The following is a 24,440-nucleotide window of genomic DNA, read 5'->3' on the forward strand; positions in this document are numbered from 1 at the left end:
TGTGCCACAGAATTTTAGTAATTAGTTTATGTGTGCCATTAGATGAAAAGGTTGAAAATCACTGATCTAAAGATTGAGAGAGGTAACTGAAGAGTGAAAACACTATGGTTTCGTAGATTTGGCAACTACAGGAGGCAGCTACGCCTCCAAGGTTGAGGGAAACATAAGAAGAAGTTGAAATTCATGAAACTTAAAAGGTGGAGGAGTGCAGCAAAGCTAAGCTCCAGGCCTCTGAAGAGGAGGAAGGGCAAGTGTCTCTGAGCTCAGAGGAGTTACCCGGGGGGCTGGGAATTCTGAGGAGGGGGTCAGCAGCTGTGCTGGGGTGCCTGAGAAGGTACTAGGAGGCTGGTTCTGCAGATGTTAAAAAAACACACACAAAAAACAAAACAACTGCAGCGTGGATTCAGCTGCTGCTACTAGTCAAACTTAATTACTGGGGTGCAGAAGCAGTGCTGCTGGGGCCTTCACAGCAGCAGGAAGTCAGCAGGGAGGAGCCAGTTCTTCTCCTTCCTCCTGCCTTTAGCCTCCCTCCAGGGAGCCCCTGCCAGAGCAGAGATGTGGTTGCTGAGGCCAGCTCAGCCTCACACAGCAGGGTGCATGGGGGTGGGTTTGGAGCCAGGAGGCAGGAGCTTAGTAACTGCCATGGGAGGTGAAGCACTTCATTAGCCCAAGAGGAAATCGGAGGTATTTCTCTCAGGTCACTCTGAGCCTTGAGCATCCTCTTCCTGTTTCCTCCCTTCCAGCTCCACAGTTGACCCTTCAGCTCTCGAGAACACAAGTCTAAAAAGGCCCTTAGCATTTCCACGTATCCAGTTTATAATTCCTTCATCTCCTCTGCCAAAATCCTTTGATGTACTAGTATGTACCCCAGGGGGACCTGATGTCTCAGCTCTACCTCCCAAATACCTCTTCTTCACAGTAACTTTTGTCTTCTTTTCCCTGATGGTCTTTCTCGCCCTTTTGCTGCTGCATGGCCCCGAGAACCAAGGCCTCTGGTGGTACAGCCAGGTCAGGGCTGGTGGAACCAGCTATTGTGGAAGGAGCCACAGGCTTGCTGCTTCAGCTCCACAAGCGTTGGTTATTTCCATGCTGTGCCAGGTGCCAAGCTTCATGTAAAGGAGAAAACATGGTCCTTGTCCTGGAGACATTTTTTATCAGGTAGCAGCACAAAGAAATACATGAATTCTTCCCAGGTTACAGACCATAATGAGTGCACAGCCTGAGGAGGCAGGAGAACCAGCTGGATCTGGGTTTAGTGGTGGTTCGCCCATGCAGGAGCAAGAATCAAGTAGTAAATTCCAGGTGTTTACTCTGTGCTTTACATATGCAAATGCCTTTAATCCCCACTACAACCCACTGTCCCTCACTTTGCAGATGGGAAACAGAGAGATAGGGGAGCTGCTGTGGTCACAAGAACTGGTTAGTGGCAGAGCCAAGTTGTACCAGCTGAGTGGCCTCGCTCAGAGGTTTCATTTGAAGATGAAATGAGGTGATGGTGCCTGGTGTAGGTAAGCACTAACTAGATGAAGGGATGGTGCCTGACATAGGTGAGCACTAACTGGATGAGGTGATAGTGCCTGGTGCAGGTAAGCACTAACTAGATGAAGGGATGGTGCCTGACATAGGTGAGCACTAACTGGATGAGGTGATAGTGCCTGGTGTAGGTAAGCACTAACTAGATGAAGGGATGGTGCCTGGCATAGGTGAGCACTAACTAGATGAAGGGATGGTGCCTGGCGTAGGTGAGCACTAACTGGATGAGGTGATAGTGCCTGGCGTAGGTAAGCACTAACTAAATGGTACCGGTATTATGCTATTAACCTGATGATTTTTTTAAAAAGCTCATAAAACAAAAAGAAAGGAATAATTAATCATACCTTTCCTTATATGGTGTTTTGTAATGTATAAGGGTTTTTAATATATATTATCCCATTTAATCTTCATAATAAGTCAGTGAGGTAAGGCTATTTTTCCTGCCTACAGAGGAGTGTGCTGAAGTCAGGGACATGCCACAGCTCAGAGGAGTAGAGGGGCCCTAGAAGACATAGGAAGGGCACAAGACCATTGTGGGCACTCCACATTCAGGGCAGGAAGAGGGGCCCTTCACCGGGGATGCGGGACGTAATGGGTGAGTTAGAGACTTGAGACTCATGTGCACCTGTGCTCAGACCCCCCTCTCTCAGTGCCTGGGTATCCTTGAGCACAGCAGCTTCTGCGCTTCCATGTCCCCATCTGCACAATCTGGGCGATGCTTTCTGCTTTCCTCCACTGTGAGGGTGCTAAAAGAAAGTGAAAGAAAAGGCCTCATGTCATGTCCAGGTATGCAGCATAAGTGGTAGTTTTTAGAGAAAAGAAGAAATCCCAAAAGTTAGTTTCATGGCTGATCCGACGTACAGAAACATTCTGATTCACTTTGCATAAGGGAAATGAGTCATTAATGAACGTGGAATGTTACCTCTTGAGTGAAGACATTTTGCTTGCTCGTGGCCTCAGCAACATTGCCTAAGGTTGCTTTAATGGAACTCTGAAAAGCTTGTTTCCCACCTCTAAATAGTTAAACTTTTAAATGGGCAAGGAACCCACGGTCATTGTGAGTGCCAGGGGCTGTGGTTTGAGTGGAGAGGACACCGAGGCATCCTGGAAGTCAGCAGGGCCGTGCTTACCATGCCTCTGACTTTTCTCTCTGGAAACCAGTGGAATCGGAAATGTGGGTTGCACGGATCCTTTCGGTTGACAATTTAGGAAGGGCAAACCTCACTAATAATCTTTATTAGGTTCCTCCTGCCTAACTTGATTGAAGCCAGCATTTCTCTGATGTCCTTGATAGTGGCCCAGGTATTTCAAGGTACCCTCAGACTTCCTGTGGGACAGTCCTGATGAGACAACAGGGTGTGAGGTGCTAAGAGCCTTCTTTGGCAGGTGAGGAAACGAGCCCAGAGGGCTGGCTGTTGGGTCCCATATGGCAGTGTCTTCTCCAGAAAGTCATCAGTCACCATCTTCTCTCCCTGTCAGGTTTGACTTTTGACCAGACAGATGGCCGAAAACTTCCTCATAGGCTCTCCCTGCTTTATTGTTTCAATGAACTTACCTTACTGAGACTTTTACCTAATGGATGGAAGGTGTGTTTTCCTCCTAATGTCCCCAGGCTTTTAGCAACATTTACAAAGATGGCTGTGTCTGCTCCCACACCACAGGGGTCTTCATCTGCTCCAGTGCACTTACCACATTTGGTAGGTGCTGCTTTTTTGTGGTCCCTTCCCCCTAGTCTCTGAGCTCTTTGGTGGCAGGAATGGTGTCTCCATAGCCAGAGCAGTCAGGACGGCAAGACACACAGTAGGTGCCTGGTAGATGCTAGTTGTCTGGTTCTGTGCTCTGATTACACTTAAGCTCTGCCAGCTTCAGGAGAGGAGGTTTCTCCATTAGACCCGGTATTCATACTCCGTTTACTTTAGCTAAGGTATCACGTCTGCCCTCTGTGAGCTTTGCTGTGGACTCGGTTGAACTCATTTGGATTTGGTGCGGAAGAAAATAATACTTCACATTTCTCCCTAATGTGGGGAGTTTAACTCAAATTGTCTTGTTAATTGAAATACAATGTAATGTTAACAGCTGGAATTTTAGCTTAAATAAGGAAAAAGCAGTTTCTTTTTAAAATGTGCATGCACCAACTGGAGCCAGTGGTTCCCACCATTACATAAGTTTTCTAAGTAAATGATTAAACATTGGTATCCTCTTTGCTTTAATTTTCTTTTTATCTAATATTTGGTATTTGAAAAATAATGTTTAAGTTATGAACATAATGGATACCCATGAAGCCACTGCCCAACTGTGATGACTGTCATGAGTACTTTGTATCTCATGTTTCCTTCCCCATCTCATCCCATCCCATCCCATCCCACCCATTCCCATCCTATACCATCTCACTCCTTGCCATTTCATCCCATCTTATCCCATCCTGTCTCTTCCCTTCCCATCCCATTCCATTCCATCCCATCCCATCCCATCCCATCCCCCTTTCCATTCCATCCCACTCCATCTCATCCCATTCCATTTCATCTTATTCCATCCCATCCTATTTTATCTTTCCCATTTCATCTCATCCCCCTGCCTCCCCTCTTCTTGCTCAGATAGCTACAATATTTTCTCTTAAAAAATTAGGTGGCACGGTTAGCTTTTTGTTCCTTACCCATTTATTTCTACCCTATAACTGAAAGTTGATATTGGACTATTTTCTAGAAAAACCAAATCAATCAATGTTCTCAGAAGTAATTAGCCTAACACACCTTTTCTGCACACTCTGCCACCAAATGGGATGGAGAGCAAAGCTTTAGACACAAGACACAGGGTGGATTTCTATCCAGTGGGGTGAGGAAGAAAGGAAGAAAGTCAAATCCAAAGGTGTACTCTTTTATAGAGTACACACGTTTTACCTTTATTCCGATTTTGAATAAGCCATTGGAAACCGGATATCTTAAGTTCTTCAGGTCATTTTTTTTCCTGAACACTGGAATAGCCAGAAGGCCAGCTCTGTATGAATTCAGGCAAGTTCAAGTTGCTTTCTCTAGCTGGCCCTCAGTTTTACCTCAGAGCACGTACAGCTCTAATGGGGGAGGTGGGGCGGGGGGGGACTTGCAGAGATGGCAGTAACATCAAATGGAAAATCTAGGGCCTCCATTCTTGTACTTGAGGCATATGGGAGGGAAATATCTGTCTTTAATTAAACATGATTAACTGGGAAAAATTATAATCATAAAACTATATGTGATCTCTCAAAATAAAGAGATTGTATAAGGCTGTGGAAAGACAGACAAGGAATTTCATGGAAGATTTAAATGGTTGGGCAAATTTCTACAGATATTTTACTTCTGAGAAGAAAAACTATAGTCAAAAGTAATACTGGCTCTCGAAGGGCTAAATTATTTAATCTGAAAAGCAAATTTCAGAGATGAAGTTTGATAAATTCTGAAGATGAAATGGAAACTGAATAGAAAAAAGTGCTCCATTTCCAGAGACCCTTCTTTCTTCTCTCAGTAAGTTTATTTACTCATGTATTGTTTTTATAACTTATTGAGGTAATTCACTGTATACTTTATCCACTTAAATTGTGGGATTCAGGGTCTTTAGTATATTGAAAGATATGTGCAACCATCTCTACAATCAATTTTAGAACATTTTATCACCCCCAAAAGATATTCTTTTAGCTTTAGAATTTGTATTCTGTGTCAAATGCTCGGCCAGTGCTCTAAGGTAGTGGTCTGGGCTGTAGGCCCCCACCCTTTCTGCAAGTCCTTCTTTAACCAGGGGCACATATGATGTTTTATTTGGACAAGGATTTCTGAGGCTTCCTTTTTTCTTAAGTTAAAAACCATTCCATTGGTCAGGGCCCTGCACCCTTGCTTTGATCCCAAGGCCCGTGGAGCAGGGTGGCCTCACGCCCTCCATGCTCACCCTGCTCACCTGGCTACAGAGTGCATCCATGTTTTTCTAATGCAAGGTGGTATATGATTTGTTTTAAATAAAGAGTTCCAGAGCTTTCAAAGTAAGTTAGAGAAGATTAAAAAATATTTGAAATTCTGTTTTTGCTCTTAACTAGCTCAGTAGGTAGTTTAGGGGCATGGTATAGAAACATGTCCAATACATGTTAAAATGATTGTTCCATGTAGTTTTATTATGGAAATACTTTGTTTCCTGTGTCTCTCTTCAAATAGGACTGAGATTCTATCAAAAGTTCAGAACAAATACGGGAAACATCCTTAAAGGTTGGCATAGGGGTAGGGGACATCCGGCCCGGGGCCATAGAAGGCCCAAGAAATCATTTGGGCTGGCCCTGCCAAGGCGTTGGGGGTGAGTAAATTAAATGTTTGACCAAATACAGCAGACTAATTTTTAAGTTGATAATTCTGTATGGCCCACAAATGATGCTGTAAATAATCAAATGGCCCTTGGCAGAGGAAAGGTTCCCACCCCTGGGTTAGAGGAGGATTGGAACTTTAGGTCTCTCGGTTTCCCAGTGAAGTACCAAAAGTTACCTGAGTGGGAAGTGTGTTTGCCTCTGACCAGTACATGTGCTTCTGGCAGTGACATTAAGTAAGAATAAAAACTAAAGTTTGGGACAAAGTGAGAAAGTCTGGAACATTGAGGCAGCATGGAGTCGTGAGTTAGAACAGCCTGAATTTGCAAAGTACCAGACTTGCTAGCCACATTTGATAAGCAGGGTTTATTAAAAAATGAATAGATGGAATTAAAGTAAGGGCTATCGCCCTAGCCGGTTTGGCTCAGTGGATAGAGCGTTGGCCTGCGGACTAAAGGGTCCCAGGTTCAATTCCGGCCAAGGGCACATGCCCAGGCTCCATTCCCCCCAGTAAGGGGCATGCAGGAAGCAACCAATCAATGATTCTCTCTCATCATTGATGTTTCTATCTCTCTATCTCTCTCCCTTCCTCTCTGAAATCAATAAAATAAATTAATAAAAAAATAAAGTAACGGCTATCAAACATCTGAATATAGACCGAAGTAATTGATTGAGCATACTATTTTTACACATAAAACTAATTTTTAGGCTAATTTAGATAAGAAAAAAATCACATGGACTCTAAATCAACTGAAGGTCTTATAAATCAAGATAATTAAAAGCTAAGTGAATCATTTGAAAAGGAAATGTCATGGAAAGCACAACAGGGATACAGTCATATTTGGTCTTATTTACACAATTACCAATTAGGTGAGCAGACTACTTCTGAGAAGGTAATAGAAGCTGATTTCCTCTGAGCCCTCAGTTCTGAATGGGAGGCCTTAGAGCAGTGGTTCTCAACCTTGGCTGCACATTAGAATCACCTGGGAATCTTTTTAAAATCCTGATTTCTGGGCCTCATCCTCCAGAAATTCTGTTTCTTTGTTATGGGGTGGGGCCACAACGTTAGAGCATGGAGGCTAAGAGCACAGCCTGGCCTGCGTTTGAACCTGGCTCTGCCACTTACTGGCAGCTTGACCTTGGACTGTAAGACAGTTTCCTCATGGTCACTGTGGGAATAGTCATAGTGGCCATCTCATACTATAGTATTGTGCTGTGCATTGATAAGCTGATACATATCAAGTGCCTAGCACAGTCCCTGGCACACAGCTAGCACCCCATGAGAGGTAAGTGTTAATAATATAATCAAGATAATTAAAAGCTAAGTGTCCATGGGGAAGCAGTGCCCAGAGGAGAAGCAAAACAATTTCCTAAACTTGGCCATAGTTAAAAGCTGACTGAAAGTCCCCTTGACAATTTCAGATCTCTGTGGAGAACACGTTGAGGAAGCTCACCCTGTTAGAGTGACACCCGCCCCCCCTAAAAAAAATGTACTAGTATATGTATATGAATGGATGAAATCGCTTTGCCTAAAAGGAGGAAGACAGAGACTGACTTAATACTTGACTAATGCTGAAAACCTGCATTGTGGAGGATAAGACTGTGTTCCTGCCTCAGTAACATCAAAAAAGAGAAGAGCATTTAAGTTAAGAGGAAGATTTGATTTAGAAACAAACTTCATTGGAATAAAAGTGCTATTGCACTAGGTCGTGTTACCAGCTGACAGTGTAAGATTTTTTTTCCCTTCAGAATATTTATGAATAGGTACGGGGCTGAAGAATTCTGATTTTGTAATAGAAGGATAAGAAGGGAGCCTTTGAGGCTTCTAACCTTAGAAGGTACATGGAAACATTTGTACTTTCAGTATTGGGGGTCGGGGTGAGCCTGGAGCAAGAGGCCAGTTAGGATGGAATAATAGTTAAACCAAAATCTCACATTTTAGACATCCCTATCCCTACCCCTCCCCATAGTCACTTTGGCAAGTTTATGATTTATAATTGGGTCATGGATAACTGTTAAAATTGTTTATTTATTGAACTGTTCAAGTCAGTGTTTTGGCTAGAAAATGATTATGTGCTTTATGAATGTTACATCATCTTCACTGCAGTTTGCTGAAGTAGGCAGTATTCATTCTATAGATGAAGAAACTGCGAGGGAAGTGACTGTACCTCAGGCATGTGAACATACCAGCCAAGGCCCGGTCCCAGGCCTGACTGGTTGGCTGGTAAAGATAGAATGAAACCCCTTGAGAGGCAGACAGTGTGTCACACAGACTAAGAAAGAGTAGCCAAAGCTGCCAGCTCTCCATGGGCCTTCTCCCACTCACCAAAAAGGACAACACTGAAACAAAAGTGGCTATGTTGGTTTCCCAGTGCTGTCATAACAAGGTACCACAGACGGGGGCTTCCACAGAATCTATTATCTCAGTTCTGGAGGCTGGAAGTCCAGGATCATGGTGCCAACAGGGTTAATTTCTTCTGCGGAAGCATCTGGTATGAGGAAGAATTGAGGTATCCTTCCTACCTTCTGCTAGTTTGCTGACAACCTTTGACCTTCCTTGACTTAGAGAAGCATCCTCACCTGGCTTTATCCCTGTGTGTATGTCTCTGTGTTCAAATTAACCCCTTTTTATAAGGCCACCGATCCTATTGGATTAGGGCCCAGCCTAATGACGTCATTTTGACTTGATTACCTCTGTGAGGACCTTCTCCAAGTAAGGTTAGGTTCTGAGTTATTGGGGCTAGTACTCCAACATATTAGTGTGTAACAGGGTAGACAGAACATCATTTAAACTATAACAGATGGAGGTGTGGAACACCTTTGCTGAGGAGCCACTTCTCAATTGTAGCTGAAAGGTCCTGTATCCTCTTCAGAATCTAGGGGGTGATGAGGAACTGCATCATGGCAGCTGTCAGGAAGCACTTGCTCCTGAATCCTCCACACTCTCCTTGACTTGCACATACTCCTGAATCCTGCTCGCTGCACCAATTGTTGGAGTAAGTTTCTCCTTGACCCTGCTCGCTGCAGCAATTGTGGGAGTACTCACTCCTCCATCCTGCTCTACTACACTAATTGTTGGGTCCAAGTCCCTCTGCCAGGGGCTGGACCTCCTTGGACGCCGGGTATCGGATGGAGAAGACATAAGAAGTTGTAGGCGTATAAGAGAGTCTTTATTGTAGCCCAGGTGCTACTAAGGAGCCATCAGACAAAGTAGTCTAGTCCTGTATAAAAGCGGCCTCTGCTAACACAGTAGCAAATACAGGATCCATACTAGTAAAAATAGCCAGCACCAGCTGGTCAGTAACATACTTTAAACTAACTTAGACAAAAGAGGCTTCTTGCCACATAGTGACTGCAGTCTTTTGGGTTATAGAAGGGCACGCCTGCACAGTGCATAGATTGCTGCTTCCTTGCTTTTGCACCTGTGTATAACAGATTAGCCTTGAACACCCTGATTAGGATGTGGCCTTGAATACCCAGCATACACTGACTGATTAGTGTTCCCACAGCAGCCTCCTAGGGAGCTGAGGAGGTGAGTGAGTGATGGCCTTTTAGCAGCTTCTCATAGGCCTCCCTTCTCTCCAGGAGGATCACAAGGCCTCCTGCCCAGGAGGTGAGCTGTGGTTCTAGTCTTTGCCTGGGGCCTATGTGGATGGTGTGCAAGGTTGCCAGAGTGCCATGGTGGGGCCATTACTCCTGGTACAAACCTGGTCATAGGGCCCAGTTCTAGTCCAGATTTGCCTCCCTCTACAAGCAAGATCCTGATGCTCACTATCCCCTAGGCCAGTGGTTGGCAAACCGCGGCTCACGAGCCACATGCGGCTCTTTGGCCCCTTGAGTGTGGCTCTTCCACAAAATACCGGCTCTTCCACAAAATACCGACTTCTGCGCATGGGCCACAAAGTTTCAATCACACTGTATGTGCGCGCCCACACGTGGTATTTTGTGGAAGAGCCACACTCAAGGGGCCAAAGAGCCACATGTGGCTCGCGAGCCACGGTTTGCTGACCACAGCCCTAGGCACACCAGATTGTTTTGTTGACTGGTTGCTGACATTGTGTTGATGTCCAGGAGCCACAGGTCAAGTTCTCCCAGAAAACAGACTTGAAAATGGCGGTTAGCATGCTGGAAGGGTATTATTGGGTGCTGTCAGTATCAACACCTCTGGAATGGAAGGAGCAGAAGCAAGATTGGACAGAGGAAGAAGTTGGCCTGTGATTCACTTACAACAAAGGCCTCAGCCAACCCACAGGCCACTCTGAAAAGAGGGTGGCCACTGAGCATTGCCCTGAGCTTCAGAAAAGGGTTTCTCAATCCAGCTCATCAAAAGCAAACTTTTTTTTATTGATATAAATATGACTGCATTTCAAATAACTACCACTGACAAGCAATGATGTCTTCACATATGGTTTTATTATCATAAAGTATACATGTCTCATATGGATGCAGAGTATACATACATACCTGGTTGTATCTTATGTTAGGAAAGAATGATTTGGGTATTTTTTAACTCCCTTAGTACAATAATCGCAGTTGTCTATATTTGAACTCATGACACAGTTTTGAGTATGGGTCAAAGATGAGAGTCCTTATTCTGACTCTTTGAATGACTCTTACTGGGTTTCTGAATCCTAGAAGTTCTATGCAAAAATTTGTTTGTAAAAGTATGTACTTTTCTGGAATGAGGATTTGAATTTTTCATCATACTCTCAGAGAGGTCGGTGTCCCCTCCCCCAAAGGTAAGAACCTACGTGAAAGGAAATATGGAGGATCAAGTTGGTGTGGCTTTGTAAGCTGTTCTTTACCTGCTCCAAACACAGCAGTGATTGGTAAAAATCTAGAAAGAGAACCTGAAAAAGTCGGAGCCATGCCTTTCCCTTCTCTCCCTAAAGAAGTTTCTATCTGTGGACAAGAGATAAACACAGAGCAGAGAGCAAGACGGTAGACAGACACTGTGGGCTCAGGATCATAAGTGGTTTTGCCCAGTGGAGTGTCAGGACTGGAAGGGCCCTGAGTGATGTGCTGGACCAGAGCATCCGCTTGAAAATCAGGGCAGGTGGTGGTGTGCTTCCCTGCTGGAGAAGGCAGGGAAGTCACTGCTGCTAATTCTGCCTGCTGTATGAAGCCTAGGTCCCAGGACAAGAGCAGGACAGAGACAGAGACATGATCTCTGTCAGAAACTGAGATAAATCACCCCTATTGCATCATTATCAGCATCACCACTAAGCAGGAACACAGACAACACTACCAACCTGATTCTTGGGTTAGGAATACAAGTAGAGGAATTGCAAAAGACTCCAACCGAGGAGGGGTGATGAGTGAGAACATATTAGCAGTCATTTCCCAAACAAGGTGGGCCTACATACACATACTCCAGACCACGTGAAGAACTCTAAGCTTAGAGTGTCAACCAACCAAGTCAACAATCAGAGTCTGAATTCACTGGAGGTTAAAGCAAAATCACAAAGCATTCTTTTTTAAAAAAATGCCTAATGTCCTCAAAGATGTCAATGTAGGAATAATAACTATTTTAAAAAAGAAAGAATAGGCCCTAGCTGGTTTGGCTCAGTGGATAGAGCGTCGGCCTGTGGACCGAAGGGTCCCAAGTTTGATTCCAGTCAAGGGTACATACTTGGGTTTCAGGCTTGATCCCCAGTAGGGGGCATGCAGGAGGCAGCTGATCAATGATTCTCATCATTGATGTTTCTCTCTCTCCCTCTCCCTCTCCCTTCCTCTCTGAAATCAACTAAAAAAATTTTTTTTTTTTAAAAAAGGAAGAATAGGAAATTCTGAATAAGGGGCAAAAATAGGCAAGAATGAAACGTAAGTAAATATTTTAAAAAATTATATCAGAAATGAGTAATAGATTTATTTGAAATGAAGAAGAAAAATAAACAGATAAGACTAGACTCAGTTGAAGGGATAATAGTAAATAAGAAGCTGTTACTGAAGAATTCATTTTTTTAAAAAAAAGGAAGAATAGGAAATTCTGAATAAGGGGCAAAAATAGGCAAGAATGAAACGTAAGTAAATATTTTAAAAAATTATATCAGAAATGAGTAATAGATTTATTTGAAATGAAGAAGAAAAATAAACAGATAAGACTAGACTCAGTTGAAGGGATAATAGTAAATAAGAAGCTGTTACTGAAGAATTCACCCAGGATACAGCACAAATGCATACAGATTAAAAACCTAAAATAGAGCAGTTAAGAAAAATAAAAGCTAGATCAAGAAGCTCTGCAATATGTAAGTATTATTGCAGTTTGAGAAGACAATGAAAGGAATGGGCAGAGAAGTAATGGCTGGAATTTTTCTGAATTGGAGCCAGATGTGAACCCTCAGATTGAAAGCACACTGGGTCCTGAGCAGAAGAAAGAAGGATCAATGGGAGCTCGGCCTAATCAGAATCAGTGCATAGCCTGGAGGATAAAGATAACACTCTTTCAAACTGTCAGGAGGAAAAGACAGGTTCCCTGGGAAGAAAGAGCACTGACTGACAGCAGACTTGTCATCATTACTAATAAGTGCGGAAAAATATTTTTAAAGTGCTGAGGGGAGACAACTATAAACCTACAGTTTTGGTGCCCTGCCAAATTATTTAAGCGTGAGGGTTTCAGACATATAAATACTGAGAGAGGTTTGCCTCCCACATACTTTCACTGAAGAAAAACTATTCAAGGATATTTATCTGCAAGAACAAAAGTGAGAAAGAAGGAAGGCTGTGTCAGAAACTGTGAAAGGTCTAAGATTTTACCATACTTGCAAGTTAAGGTAGCCTGCTACAGATTCATGGGTGTGGCAGAATAACATGAGACTCCTGGGCCAGAGACAAAGAACTTGATTACTCACAGCACAGAGGCAGCATGCATTTCCTGGGGTGATGCGGAGTAGCTGGGGTGATTCGGAGTAGCTGGGGCTCACACACTGGGCTTGGAGTACAGCTGAAAGCCCTGGAGTTTAGGAACCTTCAGTCTTTTCTTTGTTTGATTGTATTTGTATGCTTGCTTTCCTTCCAGTCTTTTAAAGAGCTTGTTAGAAAATCCACATAATCTTTTCCTCTGAGGAAGACTTATTAAAGAGGTGGGATAACAGCCCAGTCAGCATGCCTCAGTGGTTGGAAATTGACCTATGAACCTGGAGGTCACAGTTCCATTCCCTATCCAGGCACATAACTGGATTGTAGGCTGGATCCCCAATAGGGGGCGTGCAGGAGGCAGCGAGTCAATGAGTCTCTGTCAACATTGATGTTTCTATCTCTCTCTCCCTCCCCCTTCCTCTCTGAAATCAATAAAAATATATTTAAAAAACAAGCAATTTTAACTTAATATTAACTGTTGCTTTAAATAACATTATTTTGTGTGTGCTTTTTAAAAGTTAAAACTCTAATAGTTGGGGAGAGGAGCTGTTATAAGAAACCAAAGCTCCTGTCTTATTTAAGAGTTGAATAGAGACCCTAAATAAATTTAGGCTTTTGAACAATTTATTAAAGGATATTTGTGTGTGTGTGTGTGTGTGCGCGCGCGCGCATGTGTGTGAATAAAAATTCAACTTACAGCTTTTTAAACTGAAGAGGGAGCCTGGCCTGTGTGGCTCAGTGGTTGAGCATTAACCTTTGAACCAGGAGGTTGTGGTTCGATCCCCAGTAGAGGGCATGCAGGGGGCAGCCGATCCATGATTCTCTCTCATCATTGATGTTTCTATCTCTCTCTCCCTCTCCCTTCATCTCTGAAATCAATAAAAATATATTTTTAAAAAAGAAAATAAACTGAAGAAGGAGAATTTTAAAATATTGATCAATGCAATAGGATGAGAAAAAGAAAATTTATGGAAAGACTGAACTTGTGGGATATATCTAAAGAGGTATATAGAGGAACTTTTATAGCCTTAAATGCTTTTTTTTAAATTATTTTTTAAGAAGACCCCAAATACATGACATTCTTTTACCTAAATAATCTGGAGAAAGAACAGAATAAAACCAATTAAATAAGACACTGTTAGGTAAATGGAATCTGGCACTTCAACTGCCAACTTTCTCACCTGCATGTCTGGAGACTCAGGTTTGAAGGGATGTGTGAGCCTTTTAAAGGGAAGGAGGGGAAGACCACCGGGAGCGTAAAGGTGCATGGGAGTAAAACTTAGTAAACAAAGCTATTTCCAAGAAAAGGAAAGGGGAATACAAACAATATCTTTGACAATCACATTTATGTGACCCAGATGACATCGAAAAATGCCAAATTTTCCTGGAAAACTGGGAAAATGTGGACACTGATCCCATAGTATGGTCAGTTCAACAAGATTTCCACATACTAGTATTTATTAGGCAGGCACTGTGCTGCTGTTGGGCTGCCTCGATGAAGCAGACCTCAGTGCTTGTCCTGGAGGACATGACAGAGAAATGAACCCTAAAGGGGCACTGAGTACAGCTGTGGGGCTTGGGGTGGGCCTGAGGTCAGGGAAGCACATACCTCCATGATTGCCCCAACCCCCAACAGGGAAGAAAACAGTTCTTGGGTTGGAAGTGTCAATAATGGAAGGACAAAAGGAGGTAAGATGGGAAAACTGGAAAACGTTTGTAGATCCCTAGGATTAGCCCAACCTAATAAAATAAGGGTCTTATTCTGAGACCATTTTAAGTAGTCCCAATGCAATAAATGTAAGGATAATGTGGGCAAGAGGAAAAAAATCATTTTTCTTCTACTAGGTCTCAGCTGTGGCTCTGTAGCAAAAGACAGATTAAGAGAAAAACAGATTTATTAACATGTGCAATACCTATGTAGCACAGAGGAGTACCCAGAGATGAGTAACTCAAACATCTGGCTAGAACTTGGGCTTAAATATAGCAACTTAGAAAAATAACAATACATTTTTAGAGAAGTGATACAACAAAGGAAAAGTAGCTTAAGCCTGTAGGGGTGGCAAAATTTGGAAAGGTAAATATATAGGAAACTAATGGAGGATAACTAGTTAGTAAATTTGCCATGTAGGTTCCTCTGGTGCAATCTCTGGGCTAATAAGAGTCAGAAGTTGTCTCTAATGATTAATTCCTGCCTAGTAGAGAGGGGAGTTGGGATCTTTGCAAATTTATGTCCTGCTCTTAGGCAAATCAGGAGAGGGCTGAGAGCTTTTTTTGTATCAGCTTCTTATTTGTCTTCAGCTCAAAATAATCCTTATCTCAAAGAAGCATACTTTTGAGTAGCATACTTTGCTACCCTCCAATAAAAAGGATGTTTACCATCAGTCTAAGTGAAAGGAATCCTATATAATAAAAGAGAAACATGTAAATTGACCGTCCCTTCGCTACGCTCACCAGCCAATCAGGGTGAATATGCAAATTAACCCAACAAAGATGGTGGGTTAATTTGCATACACAGGCGCCAGGTGGAGAGCAGAAGAGGGAGAGCCGGCAGCTTAGGGGGACGTGGCTCCCTCAGTCGCCCCCTCGGTTGTTCCCTTGGGGGAATGTGGCTCCCTTGGTTGCTGGGTGGAGAGCAGAGCAGGAGAGCCAGAGGCTTGGTGGGCTGTGGCTCCCTCAGTCACTCCCAGCGTGGGGAGCACCAGGAATTCTGGGAATAGTAGTTCTGATGGCAGCCCCAGGACCGGAAGCAGAAGCCCAGAGCACGGGAAGCACCAGGAATGCTGGGAATTGTAGTTCTGGTGGCAGACGGATCTCCTAGACACTAGAGCAGTGGTTCTCAACCTTCCTAATGCCGCGACCCTTTAATACAGTTCCTCATGTTGTGTTGACCCCCAATTTCATTGTTACAAATTGAAAATAATTAAAGCATAGTGATTAATCACAAAAACAATATGTAATTATATATGTGTTTTCTGATGGTCTTAGGCGACCCCTGTGAAAGGGTCGTTCGACCCCCAAAGGGGTTGCAATCCACAAGTTGAGAACCACTGCCTTAATGGAAAGTATCTACTGTTAAGCTTTTCAATTGCAAGCACATGTTTTTGTTCAAGATAAGTTTTAAAGAAATACAGGCAGGGTTTTTCTTAAGGCTACTATGTTAGAATGCTAATTTGAAATGAAACACTGCCCATGAGGAACTCAGACAATTCATTCATATGATTGCAAAGACAGACAGAAACTCCCGGATTGGAGAGGGCTCCCCTGAGGGCTCCCAGATTGGAAAGGGTGCAGGTCGGGCTGAGGGACCCCACCCCCACCCCCACCCCCGTGCAGGAATCTTTGTGCACCGGGCCCCTAGTAAAGTATAAGTTGGGCTGACCTTACTTGCTGTGGTGTACCACCCATCTCTAACCCAGCCAACAGCTCTCACATGCAGAAGTCACTCTGTGCTTTTGTTGCACAAATCAGAGTTGAACTTGGACTCTTATATCTTAAAGATAGTTGAAATTTCTTTTATACTCTTCTTGAATACTTTTTCCTCCTTCAGAGGTAATCATTGTTCTGAAGTCTAGTATATATAGCTTTCCCACATCTTTTTAATACACATGTATTATTGTTACCCTGTTTTTTAACTTCATATAAATATACTTCATATATCTTAATATAACTCATGTTTTTTAATTTTAGCCAGTGATATATGTATCTCCATTTCATTCACTTTAAGTCTTATGTATTATGTGTATAATTATATATGAAAAAGTAATTATTATATGAGGTAGATTCTAATAATACTTAAATTTTTCAGATAAAACTGAAAGCAGAAATTAAGCAGTTTGTCCAAGTCATATAGCTAGTAAGAAAGATTTAAATATAAGGTCACGAATTTTGCCTATTTTTTTCCAACTAATTTAGTTCATAGCTTTCCCTGTTTTTTGCCTTGGTTAGGATTTATAATGAGACAGAGCAGGATGAGAGTAGATATCCTTATCTTACTCTTGACTTTAATTGGAATGCTCCTAAAAATATTTAACATTAAATATGTTTGCAGTAGGTTTTTACTGAATATCTTGTTAGGCTAAGGATGTTGCCTCTTTATTTATAGTTTGCCAAAAATGTTTTATAATAAATATTACATTTATCAAATGCTTCCTGTCTATGAAAAATCACATGATTTTTTTCCTTTATATTATATGTCAGTTAATAGATTATTTTGTTTTACGTCATTCTCATTATTTTAGAAAAACTTTACTTGGTCATTTTGTGATATTATATTGATACTAGGCCTGGTGCAGGAAATTTGTGCACGGGGGTGTCCAAATGCCTGTTTAGGCCCGATCCTGGTGGGATTGGGCCTAAACGGGCAGTCGGACATCCCTCTCACAATCCAGGACTGCTGGCACCCAACCACTCGCCTGCCTGCCTGCCTGATTGCCCCTAACCGCTTCTGCCTGCCAGACTGATCACCCCCTAACCACTCCCCTGCCAGGCTGATCGACGCCTAACTGCTCCCTTGCCGGCCCAATTGCCCTTAACTTCCCTCCCTTGCCAGCCCGGTCGGCCCCAACTGCCCTCCCCTGCAGGCCTGGTCCCCCCTAACTTCCCTCCTCTATAGGCCTGGTCCCCACTACCCTCCCCTGCAGGCCTGGTCCCCCCTAACTTCCCTCCTCTATAGGCCTGGTCCCCACTACCCTCCCCTGCAGGCCTGGTCCCCCCTAACTTCCCTCCTCTATAGGCCTGGTCCCCACTACCCTCCCCTGCAGGCCTGGTCCCCCCTAACTTCCCTCCTCTATAGGCCTGGTCCCCACTACCCTCCCCTGCAGGCCTGGTCCCCCCTAACTTCCCTCCCCTGCTGGCCTGGTCATCCCCAACTGCCCTCCCCTGCTGGCCTGATCGCCCACAATTGCCCTCCCCTGCCAGCTGTCTTGTCGCAGCCATCTTTGACCACATTGGGGCGGCCATCTTGTGTGTTGGAATGATGGTCAATTTGCATATTACCTCTTTATTAGATAGGATGCTATTGAATTGTGTTTGCTGAAGTTACATTTAGGATTTTTCATGTAGGTTGTAAGGTGAAATTGGTCTACAATTTTTTTTAATGAATTATACTATGCTTGTCGACCTTTGGCTTAAAGTTTCTAGTAGCCTCATAAAATTAGTTGTGTTTTCTCCCATTTCTGTTTTCATGAAACAGTTTATATACTAAAGCAGCTACCTTCACCTTAAATATTTGATAAAAAAAAATACTATGAATATCTGAATCAAACACTTGTTGTAAGGTTTGACTAATAATTCACTTTGGTACAGAGTCCCTGGTTTAAATTTTCTTCCTTAAGTGAAAATTATCTGTTGAATCCAAGTTATCACATTTATTGTTAATAAAATAGTTTATGATATTCACTTATGGCTTTGAAAGTCTCTACTATATCTGTAATTTTACCCCCTTTTCAAATCTTTAAAAATAAACAAGAATTATAGAAGGACTCTCAAAAGAACTAATAAGTAGGTGTTTATTTGAAAAAACTATAATAATGCTGGGAAAAATAAGAAGGCAGTGTGAAAAGGGGGAAACCAAATATGAGATGGATGGACTCCACACAAGAGCCATAGGCTGAGTTTACAGGAGCTCGACAGGACATGGTGGACCTCACTCATTCATGGGGTCACCAGGGGTCAGAGCCGACTCAACAGCATGTAACACATGATAAAATAGACATGCCTCTCATTCAGAACATAAATGAGAAAACACAATCAATATTAAATGCTATTTAATGTCTGTGAAAGGATTTCAATCTAAAATGGAACTCGGGAATGTGAAATGGAAACTCTTATGTGTGTGCCCTCAGAACTTAAGAACTGAGAGACTGATTTCTGGTAAATGTCTGACACTTATCTTCTACCCATGAAAATCCACAAAGAATCTCTCCCATCCTCGAGTCAGTTAACTGACTGCTTGCACGTTGGCTGGACTTCTCCTTCTTTGTACTTCTTGCCCATAAATACAGCCCACCCCAGACCTTCAGTGGACCTGCCTAGAGCTTGTTACAGCATGTGTTTCATGAATTACAGTCTTCTGCTATACCCAAAAAACTCAATTTCTGGTCAATTGAGCTTGCCTCAATTTACCTCTTTAATTAGGTTGACAGTTCCCTTCCAATTTTAAAATTCCTGATTCTATGACTGTGGAATATCAAGTCCCTACCAGGTTACTTTGCCTGTCCACCTATAGCAGCGGTTCTCAACCTGTGGGTCGCGACCCCTTTGCGGTTGAACGACCCTTTCACAGGGGTCGCCTAAGACCATCCTGCATATCAGATATTTACATTACGATTCAGAACAGTAGCAACATTACAGTTATGAAGTAGCAACAAAAATTTATGGTTGGGTCACAACATGAGGAACTGTATTTAAAGGGCCAGAAGGTTGAGAACCACTGCCACCACAAATTACTCATCTTGATATGCAGCCCACTTGCTCTTCCCACAATTCCTAGCAGTTAGTGACTGGAAAAGGTCACAACATGAGGAACTATATTTAAAGGGCCAGAAGGTTGAGAACCACTGAACTATAGCCTCTTTGTCATTCCACATGGTCACTCACCTCATCACAGCATGGCCGGGGATGGAGGCATGTCTCCATCCCCTATTTACTTGATTTGTTCACTAGCTTGTCCAGTTAGAGAAGAAAAAACAGCTGATTTGATTCATTGTGATGTACCGTGGCTCCCATAAGGCAGCTCTGTAATTCACTCTTACTCAATATCTACAGTGTCACAGGGACTATGCAAGATGATAGAGAGATTTGGAGATGGAAACAGATACAAATCCTACCCTCAAAATGGTATCATACTGGGAAGGCATACATTAAAGAAGTAACTACACAAACAATTGCAGTGATGAAAAGTACTATGAAAGAGAGGTATGGGGTGACATAACAAGGGACTAACAGAGTCTGGAATGATAAGGAGTGAATGTTGTAGCTGAAGACGAAAAGTAGGCCAGGGAAGTCAAGAAATGGTATGTGGAGTAAGTAGCTCAGTGTGTTCAAGAAACCAAATAAATCAGCTGTTCTGAACCTGGAGAACAATAGAAAGAGGTAGAAACTTTTAAGAACTAAGGACTTTACCTAAGAGCAATGGGAAGCCAGGCACTGGATGGTTTGTAACACTACCTTTGGTTAAGCACCAGAAAGCCTACTATGGGGTGCAGCCAGAGTGTTTTGTACAGGTTCAAACCTTGGACTACTGAGAGGGCACAGTCCTCTCATTGCCACGTGCAAGTCCCAGCTTGGAGGGCAGAGCCTTCCCAGCACAATTATAGCCAACAGCTATAGTTGTAAGCTTGAGCCTGTGGTCTGAACAAGTGGCCCCACGTGCCTGAGTGATAGAGTTCAGGTGCATGTAGTTGAGTAGGGTTGAAACCCACGAGAATGTTGTAAACATCTTGATCACGCCCCTACTTTGCCTCGTGGCATCTGCTATAAAATAAAGACATGGCTTGTGGGCGCTGGTGCTGTCCCTCAGAGGGGCAGCGTCCCACTGAGACCCTGCTTTCATTCTCATGTCTGTCTTTTCTAAGCCTTTCACCACCCTCACTCAGGGTCACTGAACCAGACTGAGCTGGCATGGCACATAAGGCGCCCTGGGGCTGAGTATCCCATGGCCGTGCTGGCTCTTCACACCTACATTTCAGTAACCATAGATCTGTAGTTATCTTCTTTATTTTCAAAATAAAATTGTATTGTCCCCTTCAAAAAAGCAAGAGTCACTAGTAGAGTAGGTACCCCACATCTGACACATATTAATTAGTATAGTGATTGATTCTTTTAGTTAGATCATTACTTTAAACTTGTTATAATCTGTTAGCTTGAACTAGTTTGTAATACAATAGCCTGGGGTTTTCTCCTTGGTTTTTAAAACTGTAATATATATTTTTAATGTTTTGGGGGTATATATTCTGGCTGTGTGCTGACTACTGTCCATGGGTTGGGGCACAGATGCTCCCATTTCTTTCATCTTGTCTCATGTCAGAGCTCAACAAATGTGGTACCTCAGTTTGACTAGTTGAAGAGTAGATTTCATGCTAATCTTGGCAATCCCAGCCTTTTAACTGATCTTTCTAAATTTCTTTATTAAGTGGGAAAAGGGTGTTGTCAAAGGAAAAGCAATTGTGTAATCATCAAATTCCCATAATCTCCAGTGGTTACATTAACCTGTGGATTCTTATCACAGCATCTTGACTTTAGGAGAGAAAACATGGATTTTTTCAGGAGCTCTGTTATTTTGTCAGGAGCAGCTAAATGGTAGTTTAATTATGTTCATTGGAATGTATATTCTAAACTGATGCATTTGTTAGACAACTTTATTGCTATTTCAAGTTGAATAATCATTTATGGTTGAGTATTTGGTTTTTCAGAGGTTTTGCCAACTTAAAAATTTTATACATTTTCTGATCAGTGATTCAACAAACTGTTTATAATGATATTAGAGGCCCGGTGCACGGGATTCATGCACTGGTCAGGGGCGTGGCCTGCAGGGATCATCCTGGTCTGCCAAGCGGCTGTGGACCTGCCCTCTGAGCGGCTGCTCCCTGGTTTGGCATCTTCCGTGGAACTGGAGCACTCGCCTCTTCAGGGGACCCGGTCAGGGCCAGGCCCAGGGACAATAGCACTAAGGGGCAGCGGAGTAGGCCTCAGTCCTGTGGCGGCCACGAACCCGCCTCCCAGCCTCCAGGGTCAGCTCTGTGAGCCCGGCGGCAGCGGCACTGAGTGGCCTGCAGGCATCTGGAGGAGGCAGCAGGAAGCAAGGAGGAGGAGCCTGGGGTGAGGAGGCAACGATCAGTGCTCCCACTGTGGTAGCTCACTAACCACCAGGGGGCAGCTCCTGCGTTGAGCATCTGCCCCCTGGTGGTCCGTGCGCATCATAGTGACTGGTTGACCGGTCGTTCTGGTCATTCCGCCATTCAGTCACTGGGCTTTTATTATATAGGATCAGGCTTGGTATAAATCAATTTGTAAATTTGTCCTAACAAATTTATAGTTTTATCAGATTTCCTTAGGACTTCATAATTATGTAATGAAACATTCAATAAAACATTTTTATAACTTATAGACCTAAAGTATATATATGCCATGTAAACAAATGCAGTAATTTCTAAAAGTATTTAATTTTAAATGTCTCTCTCTCTCTCTCTCGCTCTCTCTCTCTCTCTCTCTCTCTATATATATATATATATAACCCTAAGCGACTGGTCGACCGTTTCACCAGTAGCTATGACATGCACTGACCACCAGGGGGCAGATGCTCAACGCAGGAGCTGTCACCTGGTGGTCAGTGTGCTCCCACAGCAGGAGCACCGCTCAGCTGACCGACAGGCACCAAACGACAGGCTCACGGCTGGTGAGTGCAGCTGTGACGGTGCTACTGAGCGGCTGCGACGGCAGGCTCAGACTCTTCCCTGGCCGCCTGCCACTTTGCACACTACTACATCCCTCGGGGGATGTCAGACTGTCGGTCTCCAAAATGGGCGGTCTGACATCCCCTGAGGGGCCCCGGATTGCGAGAGGGCGCAGGCCAGCTGAGAGACCCCACCAGTGCACGAATCCGTGCACTGGGCCTCTAGTCCAATATAATGATGAACTAATGAACCCTAATAAACTGGAAAAAGTGGGGAAAATGAAGGAAATGGCTACATTGTGTTTATTACATCCTTAAAGGCATAATTTGTAAAATAACTCCCTAAATGACTACTTATAAGTTCATTTCTTTATTTTAATAATTAGAAATATTAACAAAAATGATATTACTACTTGAAATACCAATTTTGACAAGCCCTTATTTCCCATTAAAATGGCTTCCTGAAAGTGTCACAAGAAGTTAATGAATCACTTGTTAATTAAATTTGAACTTTTCTTCTCTGATATTCAAATGGAAAAAAACTGAAATATAATAAATTCAAAATGCTTCATACTAAATTGAACACTGATAGTGATATAAATGTTATAAATGGTGATGTTACACATGAATGTGATAAGAATCTATAGGATTCACAATGGAATTTGCTAATTTTGAATATGGGCTTATCTTTTAAGTTTATTTTGTTCCTGAAAATTCAAGTGCTGAAATAATGTTTTATGAGCATTTTTTAATTAGCCGTGTGTAACTTTCCATGAAAAATTTAAACATTCTCATCCAACTAACAACTCAATCTATCTTTTCTTCTCTTATTTTGTTAGCCTCTTAGCAAATATCCTGCTGTGATAAATGACATTTCATTCTGGTTGCCCTCGGAGAATTACACAGAAAATGATTTCTATGACTTAGTACGAACAATTGGAGGAGATTTGGTGGAAAAAGTTGATCTTATAGACAAGTTTGAACATCCAAAGTAAGTAAAAACCTTCCTGATTTTATCCTTTGTTCTCTCTATGTGACAAGTGGCATGTGGAAAGATATAATAACATTTTGTTGAAATCCAGTGCATGCTAGACAAAATATCTTCTGAATTTATAGTGAACGCATGGCTTCTCAGAAAAGCCTTTCATATCAGTCCTTCCTGAAAATCTTTCTGAAATGCATTTTTAATCTTTCCTGCCCTGGTTAAAGAAAGTATATGAAACCAGATGTTTTAAAGATCTTGGAGTTTTTCAGTATTGCTTTTGGAAGTGATTCTGTAGTATATCACATCCCAGGAACAGAGGATAAGGCCCAAAGAAGAGTTTGTGGAGAAAAAGTGTTTTGTTAATCTCTAGGTGAATATTTATTAACCATATACCTCAAGCCAAAATCTGTATCAGGTCGTAAGATAAAATGTAATAACTTTATCAGGACTTATTTCGGTGTTGACCCGTCCTCCCTGATATGTATATATTTGTCCCTCACTAATCGAGTTTAACTCTGCTTTGGTCTTAGAACTGTTTTTCCTGAATTCTCTCTCAGGGTTTGTATTGATCCATTGGTCTGTTCTAGAGGGACTCCAGTGATGCCTGAGGAGGCTGTCCTAAGTCTGACTTCTCTACCTTTCATTTTCTCTCTAATGTATTAGAACTCTGTGTTTTCAATGTTTTCCACTTCATTTTGAATGCTTTCCTCCTTGTGTCTTCTCTGCTCCTTACTGTGTTTCCTTGCACACATTGTATTTCCATCTGCAGTTACTCTGCTTTCCCCCTTTTCTGAGTTCTGCAAGCTCATATTTCAGTTTCTGTTTTCTTACTATCTTTTCTCTGAGTTATTTCTGCTTTGTGATTTTCCTTCATAGAGAAATTGCTTCATTTGGTTTTAAAATTCATTGTAATATATTTGGCTAGAAACTTCATTTGATTTGTTGGCAGCATTTTTCTATGACTTCCCTGTCATTCTCCTTATTCTTTTAACTATTTTAATTGCTGTGTCAGTTGTATGCCTATGATTGCCTTTTTGTCACACATATTTGACTATATTGGATTTTCTGAACCAGCTACTGACACAAGCCTGGGGGTTGAGGTTCAAGAGTTGACTCTGCAGGGAAGGGCTAGTAGTCATTCAGGCTACATGTCTTTACAACCATAGGCTTTCTTTGTCTCCACCTCCATGAAACCAACTCTTTCTTTAAATATGGCTCATCCATCTCTGAGTCTTTTAGTAGCTCTGCCTCCCACCCCAAGTCTACCCTAGTTACAAACAGAAGATCCACCTTTGCTAACTCCAGTTTCAATACTTATTGGTGATACAGACTTTGCACTTCAGATTATAACCCTT

At 42.6% G+C, this 24,440-nt stretch overlaps 1 protein-coding gene across 4 annotated transcripts in view; it reads left to right on the plus strand.

Annotated features, from left to right (window-relative positions):
- FARS2 (phenylalanyl-tRNA synthetase 2, mitochondrial) overlaps positions 1-24,440 on the plus strand; it is a 570,273-nt gene that overhangs the window by 383,257 nt on the left and 162,576 nt on the right. For all 4 annotated transcript variants that reach the window (XM_005869647.2, XM_014542407.1, XM_005869648.2 and 1 more), the window contains one exon: positions 22,940-23,091. In XM_005869647.2, coding sequence (XP_005869709.1) covers positions 22,940-23,091 — 152 coding nt within the window. The remainder of the gene's footprint in view (positions 1-22,939; positions 23,092-24,440) is intronic.

Source organism: Myotis brandtii, unplaced genomic scaffold, assembly GCF_000412655.1.
Source record: "Myotis brandtii unplaced genomic scaffold, ASM41265v1 scaffold300, whole genome shotgun sequence".
Taxonomy (NCBI): domain Eukaryota; kingdom Metazoa; phylum Chordata; class Mammalia; order Chiroptera; family Vespertilionidae; genus Myotis; species Myotis brandtii.